General features: G+C 46.7%; 1 protein-coding gene and 1 pseudogene across 1 annotated transcript in view; both read left to right on the top strand.

Annotated features, from left to right (window-relative positions):
- Positions 1 to 1,338, top strand: part of LOC116223703 (ena/VASP-like protein) — a 5,258-nt gene extending 3,920 nt beyond the window's left edge. Inside the window, exons 7-8 of the mRNA XM_031581259.2 lie at positions 1 to 36; positions 951 to 1,338. The exon at positions 1 to 36 is cut by the window's left edge and continues 22 nt beyond it. Of these exons, the coding sequence (XP_031437119.2) occupies positions 1 to 36; positions 951 to 988 (74 nt within the window). The 3' untranslated portion in view covers positions 989 to 1,338. The remainder of the gene's footprint in view (positions 37 to 950) is intronic.
- Positions 1,339 to 2,505: 1,167 nt separating this feature from the next.
- LOC105902101 lies at positions 2,506 to 10,062 on the top strand (annotated as a pseudogene).
- Positions 10,063 to 10,424: the final 362 nt, after the last annotated feature.

Here is a 10,424-nt window from a genome sequence, read left to right as displayed (position 1 = left end):
GTGAGCTGCACAAGGTGAAGGACGAGATCATTGATGGTATGTTTCAGCTCTGCATGTACAAAGTCCATATTTTCTGAAAACATATACACTTAATAAACAAACTGTCCAAAGAAATTGGCCGCAGCAGTGCACATAAGAGCCTTGGGGTGTTTTGATTTTGGGGTGTTTTGATGGTGGCATCCCAGAGGGAAGGATGCAGATGCGGTTGGGCTCACCTTGGAGGCGTCAGATTCACCTCCCTCAGATTCACCTCAGTCAGATTCACCTCAGTCAGATTCCTTCATGACTGACTGGATAGCCATCATGACACATGACCTTAACACATGGCCAGTCTTTATCCTCTCCATATAGTGGTGTGTGCCATGACCTTAACACATGGCCAGTCTTTATCCTCTCCATATAGTGGTGTGTGCCATGACCTTAACACATGGCCAGTCTTTATCCTCTCCATATAGTGGTGTGTGCCATGACCTTAACACATGGCCAGTCTTTATCCCTCCTCTCCATATTCAGAATCAGAATCAGAAACGTTTTTATTGCCAAGTAGGTTTACACCTACCAGGAATTTTCTATGGTACATTGGTGCAAACAATAAACTTACACAATAAACAATAAACATATTAAGTACTTTTACAAACATAGGACAAACAATATATAAAATGTATTAAAAAATGTACAGAATATGGGAAAAATGAAAGAGAACATATTGTGGTGTGTGCCATTGGTTAGTGCTGTGGTAATGACACAAGGATGATGGGAAACTTGTTGTGACATATCTCAGAGTGTACATGTAGTCCTGTTTGACATGTAGTCCTATTCAGAGTGTACATGTAGTCCTATTCAGAGTGTACATGTAGTCCTATTCAGAGTGTACATGTAGTCCTGTATGACATGCATGTCATGCGTAAGTCAGCAATGCCTATACACTATACTCTCTCTCTCACCTGCAGCCATTAGACACGAACTGAGTCGAATCAGCACGACATAATCCCCTGGACCAACGTGACCCACCTGTCTGAGACCCACCCTACCCCAACCCCAACCCCCCCATACCAGGACCTGCTGTAGCCCTGAAGAGGAAGGGATCGTCACCGTGGCAACCGTCTGGGCTGTCTGTCAATCACAGCGGCTGTTCTAAAAAAGAATCATGGTACCATTCCTTCCTCTGACACGACAGAAACATCCTTTGGTAGCCACCGGTGTGAAACAGTGCAGAAGACTGCAGGACACTTGCACTGATTTCTCTTAGTCTTTTTTGTTTTCATTTTTCAAACTAATTGATCTGTAAAGACTGTCTTTTCAACATGTCTTTAGGGATGTAACTAAATTTGAACATCTTGTTTTTTATTATTTTATTGTCTTTTTGTTTGTATTATCATTATTATTATTATTATTATTATTATTATTGTTATTATTAGTTTATGTATTGGTGTATATGTACGTAGTGGTAGATTTAGTGCTGACAAAAATAATATAATTATATTTAATATATTAATGATAAAAATAATAATAATAATACCGTTGCACATCATTTAATGTTAGCCTTTATATTTTATATTTGGTCTCATTTTCCTCTGATTGTGTGTTCCTCAGAATACAGTTCCAAGCACATTCTGATTCCGTTCTCATTACCTGAGCGTGAGATTTTTAAAAAAAGTTTTTTATCCTTTTGCCAACACAGATGTGTGTGGGAATCACTGGCGGATCATTTTTAAAACACAAGTTTGAACCGATATTAAAAGATGGAACATGAAGTGTTGCTCTTTGAAATATTGCAATCTTATGGACGAAAAAAAAAAGACAAAAAATCAGTTCCCCGGAGTATTTGTGATCATGTTGTTAATAAAAACAAATGTTTATTGGCTGCAAGGATATGTATTGTTCGTTTATTTCCCCTTTTTGACCAAGTGCTTTCCTGGTTTTAAAAACAAAAAAAGTTACACAAAATGAATTCAAATAAAGCTGTGAACATCTGAAGTGGTCTGGGCTCATTTCCTGGGTTTGTCATCGTCATCTGTGTTGCTCCACAACCTCCAACAGGACTGTAGCGGTACGCTTAACCACTTTTAAGATTAGCTTAAATGGATAGATAGATAGATAGATAGATATGGAAATAATAAATGATAGGGAAAAATAAAAGTCCTTGGCTGTGAAATGGGACTGGTGTGTGTGTGTGTGTGTGTGTGTGTGTGTCTGTGTCAAAGACGGGCTGTTTTTTGCTGCTTTAAATTGGAAAAATAATTTAAGAGAGTAAATATCTTTACAATTACATTAAGAATGTTCGAATGAGAGGTATTATTGTCCCTTCTGTGAATTAGTCACGTTATTGTTGAAGTCTCGCGAGACTGGAAATTGGAGCGTAGTGCAGCGTGATTTGCCGAGTGTGTGAACCGAGTTGAAGTATTTTGTATTATCGAGGAGGGAGGACGGTTAACAGTGCAAGGGGGGTGTGTGTTTGTGGGGCAGTACGCTCAGTGTGTATGATCCAGCAAGCTGCGAATCAATATGGCATCCGGCCGAACGCTGTATATAGAAACGGATGGCTCCGAGATGCCGGCGGAGATAGTGGAACGTTCATGAAATAGAAGTAGAAACGATTCCCGTGGAGACTATTGAGACTACGGTGGTCGGCGAAGACGATTGATGACAACACCAACCTATGATCGCCCTACAACCGCTTGATTCAGACGACCCAAGTCAGGTTCATCACCACCAAGAAGTAATTCTTGTCCAAACCCGAGAGGAGGTTGTCGGCGGGGACGACTCAGACCTCCATGCGGACGATGGATATGAGGATCAAATCCTATTCCAGTACCGACTCCCGGGGCCGAGGATTGAATATATCGGTCAGACTCTGGTTACTGTTGCAGGGAAAAAGCTCATAGGGCGGATGAAGAAGGGGGGAGGCAGTAGTGGAAAGAGAGCGGGCAAAAAAGCTATCTAAGTGCTGCAGAAGCTACCGGAAGAAAATGGGAGCAAAAGCAAGTGCAAATAAAGACACTGGAAGGAGAATTTTCCGTTACGATGTGGGCATCAGGTTAGTGTGCCCTGTCTTGTTGAAAGTGTTTCCATCGGTTATCTGTCTGTTTGTGGTGTTCCTAGCCTACAAAGCAAGGCCTTGCAGGGCGTTGTCCTTCCGCGCTAGCGCTGTTCCAAAAGTAGTCCGTGAGAGAAGCGTCTGGGGTGAATTTCAAAGTGTTTGGGAACGAAAGAGCTTGCTGTAAGATGGAATTGTTTTTGTTTTGACGGGAGGCCATGTTTTTAGGTGTTGATGGGCGCCGCCATATTCCCCGAGTCAAGTATGGCGGCCCGAAAAAATGGCGATGGTTCGGCCGGGGGAAGATGGCGGCGGTTGCAAGTGCAAGAGCGCTGCTGGTGCAGATTAATGCAGGCCTCAACTGCGTAGTCGAGTAGTTAGCTGGCTTGCTAACAGTTAGCTTACCCCGGAGCGTCAGCAGGGAATGGCCCGATAGCAACATGCTGAAGCGTCGATGGTGTACTAGCTAATACACTCAAATGCATTGGATGTCCGCTGCTCTTCACAAATATTCCATTATAACGTTATTGCACTCACACAGTTTAGGTTAATTGCCTGTAGCATAGCATTGAATAGCGTCATATGTAACGTTGTATTTGTACTTTCACCTATATTTTAGTTGTTAGCTAACATTACATTTTATACCGAACTAAGCTAAATAACGTCAGGGACGTTGTTTCGTATCAATGTGATAATCATCACGCTAGCTAAATAACTAAAGGTACGACAATAATCGTTATTTATTGACATAAGTCGATTTTCTTATCGCACAATAAGTGCACCGGCTACTTAGCCACCATTGCAGTGGACAACTGCAATTAGGTAACGATATTCCGTTAATCCCAAGTAGATGGTGAACTATAGAGGTTAGCTAACGTAGCTAGATAGGTGCGCTGCAGCTTCGAATGCGTTCACTTCCCTCAGAGAACAGCGAGTATTAGCTGTGCAGCGCTGAACATCGAGCAAGGTAGCTAGCTAGTTTTGAATGCAACATAAAAAAACGTTCGTTTGACTTCTGGCGAGTTCAAGATGATCTCTTCTGACATATCTTAACTCTGCCACCCAGCTCAGTAAGTAATTTCAATCGTTAGGGAAGTTCTGACAGGGGTGGTTGTTAGTAAACAACAGTTTGCAGTGAGTGGTTCATGTCGCGCCACCTGGATCGCATGAAGACGTCTGGCGTGCTGTCAGACAGAAGAGTTTTCTCACCGTGATTTGAAATGTACGGCTCTCCCAGCTTTAACAGTTAATATAGTTCTAAAGATAACTATATTAATTTCCACGCCCCACGACCGACCGTTTATAGTTGACTGCTCAGGAAACGTCATGCAGTTTCACGCTTTGTCTATTGGCGTTATCACATTATTGTTTCTTTACTTACTTACGTACTTGTGTGAAGTCTGTGTACTCTAGGTTTTTCAACACGGGGACCGGCGACCCCTAGTGACCTGTCAAAGTACTGCAGGAGGGCCCTAACTAACCGAATTGCCCAAAAGCATCGTTGAGCAAACACTGTGGTAACCGTGGAGAGAGAGAGTCGTAAACGATAGTCTCTCTATCATTTATCAACCGTAGTTGTTCAACGACTCTTTGTGGAAATGCAGCCCTGGGTTGTTATCCTAATGTTAGGTTCTTTGGCCATCACGGATGTCTGTACAAATCGTAAAAAATAACAAACATGTCTGAGCTGGGCGTCATTAGCTCTGTGTATTACTCTACCAGTTAGTTTTCTATTTGAACTTTCTTGAGTACGGCCCTGCACAGGGAGCTCTCTACTGCCTTATAGAGGTTTCTACTGCCTTATAGAGGTCTACGGCCCTGCAGAGGGAGCTCTCTACTGCCTTATAGAGGTCTACGGCCCTGCAGAGGCAGCTCTCTACTGCCTTATAGAGGTTTCTACTGCCTTATAGAGGTCTATGGCCCTGCAGAGGGAGGAGGAGGAACTAGGTTCCAGATGAGAGTAGTGTGCCTCTTTGGAGGAGGAACTAGGTGTTGTCAGAGGGAAGCAGTCAGCCAGCTTTGACACGGGTTTAATCTCAGGGTTAAGTCCTGTATATGTGTGGTCTCAGGGTTAAGTCCTGTGGCTCTATGACTGATCTCAGGTTTAAGTCCTGTATATGTGTGGCTCTATGAGTGATCTTAGGATATCTTTGACCTGCGGTTGCTGCGTGTTTGACTTCTGTCTCCTGTTGTTGTTGTTGTTGTTGTTGTTGTTGTTGTTGTCCTTGTGCTAGATGACAAGAAGGACATCGACCATGAGACGGTGGTGGAGGAGCACATCGTGGGGGAGAACTCTCCCCCGGACTACTCGGAGTACATGACGGGGAAGAAGCTCCCGCCGGGAGGCATCCCCGGGATCGACCTCTCCGACCCCAAACAGCTGGCGGAGTTCGCAAGGTGAGGGGTTGGGAGCAATCCGACACACACACACACACACACACACACACACACACACACACACACACACGTATTCAGTCACACAAATGCAGTTTTAAATTTTTACACTGTAAACTATTAATGGTTAAATGATAACAACCCCTGTATACAGAAGGTTGTTTGAGGATGGGTTTGAATGTTAAGTGTGTGGTCTGCCCCTAGTGTTCAGGAGCAGTATGGTTCCCCTTTAGTCAACCTTTGACCGCTCTCTGGGCCTGTTGTGTGTGTGTGTGTGTGTGTGTGTGTGTGTGTGTGTGTGTGAGCGCGCATGTTGTGTCTTTAGTCCCTTCAGTGAGGTTACCAGCCCCCATAAGTCCGATCCGCGCTGGTAAGTGTGTGTGTGTGTGTGTGTGTGTGTGTGTGTGTGTGTGTCCACACGGGCTGTGGGTGATCACTCACTTTCTAAAGAAGTAAAGGCTCACAAAACTGACTCTTCGGTTGTGGTGATCTAGAGATTGTTCTTCACACTGGGTTCTCGCTCTCAATGGCCGGTTTAAAACACTAACGTTGGATCACAAACTGTCATTATGTGTCACAAGCTGTATGTGGAGAGGGGAGGACACACAGGTGGAGAGGGGAGGACACACAGGTGGAGAGGGGTGGAGAGGGGAAGACACACAGGTGGAGAGGGGAGGACACACAGGTGGAGAGGGGAGGACACACAGGTGGAGAGGGGAGTACACACAGGGGGACACACAGGTGGAGAGGGGAGGACACACAGGTGGAGAGGGGAGGACACACAGGTGGAGAGGGGAGGACACACAGGTGGACACACAGGTGGAGAGGGGAGGACACACAGGTGGAGAGGGGAGGACACACAGGTGGAGAGGGGTGGGACACACAGGTGGAGAGGGGAGGACACACAGGTGGAGAGGGGAGGACACACAGGGGGACACACAGGGGGACACACAGGTGGAGAGGGGAGGACACACAGGGGGACACACAGGTGGAGAGGGGAGGACACACAGGTGGAGAGGGGGTGGAGAGGGGAAGACACACGGGTGGAGAGGGGTGGAGAGGGGAGTACACACAGGTGGAGAGGGGGTGGAGAGGGGAGTACACACAGGGGGACACACAGGTGGAGAGGGGAGGACACACAGGTGGAGAGGGGAGGACACACGGGTGGAGAGGGGAGGACACACAGGTGGAGAGGGGAGTACACACAGGTGGAGAGGGGAGGACACACGGGTGGAGCGCTTGTGTTGTGACATGGCACTCGTATCAGGGTGTGCTAAATCAATGGTTGTTCTGGTGGTGATGGCACTCGTATCACGGTGTGCTAAATCAATGGTTGTTCTGGTGGTGATGGCACTCGTATCACGGTGTGCTAAATCAGTGGTTGTTCTGGTGGTGATGGTTGAAGTGTTGATGGTTTCAGGGCTACATCACCTGCGCCTGATGGGACACAAACATGTTTATATGTCACCTGTCTGATGGGACACAAACATGTTTATATGTCACCTGCCTGATGGGACACAAACATGTTTATATGTCACCTGTCTGATGGGACACAAACATGTTTATATGTCACCTGTCTGACGGGACACAAACATGTTTATAGGTCACCTGTCTGATGGGACACAAACATGTTTATATGTCACCTGTCTGACGGGACACAAACATGTTTATACGTCACCTGTCTGATGGGACACAAACATGTTTATATGTCACCTGTCTGATGGGACACAAACATGTTTATATGTCACCTGTCTGATGGGACACAAAACATGTTTATATGTCACCTGTCTGATGGGACACAAACATGTTTATACGTCACCTGTCTGATGGGACACAAACATGTTTATACGTCACCTGTCTGATGGGACACAAACATGTTTATATGTCACCTGTCTGATGGGACACAAACATGTTTATATGTCACCTGTCTGATGGGACACAAACATGTTTATATGTCACCTGTCTGATGGGACACAAACATGTTTATATGTCACCTGTCTGATGGGACACAAACATGTTTATATGTCACCTGTCTGATGGGACACAAACATGTTTATATGTCTGGACTGAGTAGCACTTCAGTGCCAGCGAGAGACCAAATGAAAGTACCTAATTACGAGCACCGTTACGAGCTGCTGTGGCTTTGGCGGCGATTTGTGTTTTTTAATTGCAGTAAAGCATCCCTCGCTGCAGTAAAGCATCCCTCGCTGCTGTAAAGCGTCCCTCGCTGCTGTAAAGCGTCCCTCGCTGCTGTAAAGCGTCCCTCGCTGCAGTAAAGCGTCCCTCGCTGCAGTAAAGCGTCCCTCGCTGCTGTAAAGCGTCCCTCGCTGCAGTAAAGCGTCCCTCGCTGCTGTAAAGCATCCCTCGCTGCAGTAAAGCGTCCCTCGCTGCTGTAAAGCATCCCTCGCTGCAGTAAATCATCCCTCGCTGCAGTAAAGCGTCCCTCGCTGCTGTAAAGCATCCCTCGCTGCAGTAAATCATCCCTCGCTGCTGTAAAGCATCCCTCGCTGCAGTAAATCATCCCTCGCTGCTGTAAAGCATCCCTCGCTGCTGTAAAGCATCCCTCGCTGCAGTAAAGCGTCCCTCGCTGCAGTAAAGCGTCCCTCGCTGCTGTAAAGCATCCCTCGCTGCAGTAAAGCGTCCCTCGCTGCTGTAAAGCATCCCTCGCTGCTCACTCATTCTCCTCTCAGTGGCGTAACGTTGCGTCACTAGACGCTCCCGCCGACTGGTCCTGATGTGGCCGCGGTGCGGTGCGGTGCGGTGTGGAAGTGGCTTGCCCTAAGATCATGCCTATCTTCTGGTGGTGGTCAGATGAAGTGGACGGAGGTTCAAACAGGAAGCTGGTGTCTCATAGACGCCCTTTTGGTCTTGCGATGACCCCTGCTTGGGAATGAAGACTTCCTGAATTCTCTTTTTATGGTTCATTATGACAGGAACTGTGTAAATATGTGATTCATTATGACAGGAACTGTGTAAATATGTGGTTCATTATGACAGGAACTGTATAAATATGTGGTTCATTATGACAGGAACTGTGTAAATATGTGGTTAATTATGACAGGAACTGTATAAATATATGGTTCATTATGACAGGAACTGTATAAATATGTGGTTCATTATGACAGGAACTGTGTAAATATGTGTGCATGTTCCGGTGGATGTAAATGTGAATTTATAAGTGAGTTTTTTTTATTTTCTGTCTGTTGCCCCAGGATGAAGCCACGGAAGATCAAAGAGGACGATGCGCCCAGGACGATAGCGTGTCCTCACAAGGTAAACCTGGGGGACCTTTGACCTTCGACCTTTAACCCGCTGCGGTAGTCTTCTCTGCCACACTGTGGCTCGTACGAAACAATCACTCTTATCTTAAACTGGCTTCATCAACTTATCTCTACGTATAATGTGTCAGAATATATATGTGTGTGTGTGTGTGTGTCAGAATATATATGAGTGTGAAATAACAGTCTTACTTTTCTGTATATATGTTCTGTATATATGTTTAAAAAAAAAAAGTCCTCTCCTCAACATCACCAATAACATAAGAGCGTCCGGGACTGATGGGTGTAACCTCCAAATCCTTCCCCTCCGCCCTGTTTGATGGGTGTAACCTCCAAATCCTTCCCCTCTGCCCTGGACTAAACGCATGGTAGTTGTTCAACGACGCTTTTGGGAAACGCAGTCTTGGTCGATTGGTGTAACCTCCAAATCCTTCCCCTCTGCCCTGTTTGATGACTGTAACCTCCATATCCTTCCCCTCCCCCCAGGGCTGTACAAAGATGTTCCGGGATAACTCGGCGATGCGGAAGCATCTACACACCCACGGGCCCCGTGTGCACGTGTGTGCGGAGTGTGGCAAGGCCTTCGTGGAGAGCTCCAAACTCAAGCGGCACCAGCTGGTACACACCGGAGAGAAACCCTTCCAGGTGTGTGTGTGTGTGTGTGAGTGTGTGTGCGTGCGTCTGTGTGTGCGTGTGTGTGCGTCTGTGCGTGAGTGTGTGCACGTCTGTGCGTGAGTGTGTGTTAGTGAATGCACATGCGTATGTGAGGGAGTGTGTGTTAGTGAATGTGCGTGAGTGTCTGTGCGTGCGCGCGTGTGTGTGTGCGTCAGTGCGTGAGTGGGTGCGTCTCTCTGTGCGTGCGTGTTAGTGAATGTGCGTGTGTGTGTGTGTGAGTGAGTCTGCACGTGAGTGTGTCTGTTTGTGTTCACTTTGTGATGTGCGTGTAGATCTGAGGATTGATTGTGTTGCAGTAACATTGTTTGTGTAGAGGACGGTATTGTTTATAGTTTCTGAACTAAATGCATTCATATTTTGATGTAAATAACATCAGATCTCAGTCATGAGTATAAAACCCAACTCTCTCTCTCCTTGTGCCCCCCTTCTGTCCCTGGCCCTTACCCACGATGCAGTGCACGTTTGAGGGCTGTGGGAAGCGCTTCTCTCTGGACTTTAACCTGCGGACGCACGTGCGCATCCACACGGGCGACCGCCCCTACGTCTGCCCCTTCGACGGCTGCAACAAGAAGTTCGCCCAGTCCACCAACCTCAAGTCTCACATCCTCACACACGCAAAAGCCAAAAATAACCAGTGAGCCTACTCCCCCCCCACCCCCCACCTCTCTCTCTCTCTCTCTCTCTCTCTCTCTCTCTCTCTCTCTCTCTCTCACTCTCTCTCACACATTCTCTCTCTCTCTCACTCTCTCCTTCTATCTTGTTCCCCCACCTCTCTCTCTCTCTCTCTCTCTCACTCTCTCTCACACATTCTCTCTCTCTCTCACTCTCTCCTTCTATCTTGTTCCCCCACCTCTCTCTCTCTCTCACTCTCTCTCTCACACGTTCTCTCTCTCTCTCTCTCTCTCTCTCTCTCCCCTTCTGTCTTGTCCCCCCGACCGTCCTGGGAGTGACTCAAGGACGTCTTAACCCCAGCGGCCCTGTAGACATTTTGATAACTTATACAAAAGTGGGCAAGAGACTCAAAAGGAAAAAAGAAAGTT

This window comes from Clupea harengus, chromosome 15, assembly GCF_900700415.2.
Source record: "Clupea harengus chromosome 15, Ch_v2.0.2, whole genome shotgun sequence".
NCBI classification, from domain to species: domain Eukaryota; kingdom Metazoa; phylum Chordata; class Actinopteri; order Clupeiformes; family Clupeidae; genus Clupea; species Clupea harengus.
The sequence above is the reverse complement of the archived record's forward strand: the minus strand, read 5'-3'. Positions and strand labels throughout refer to the sequence as shown.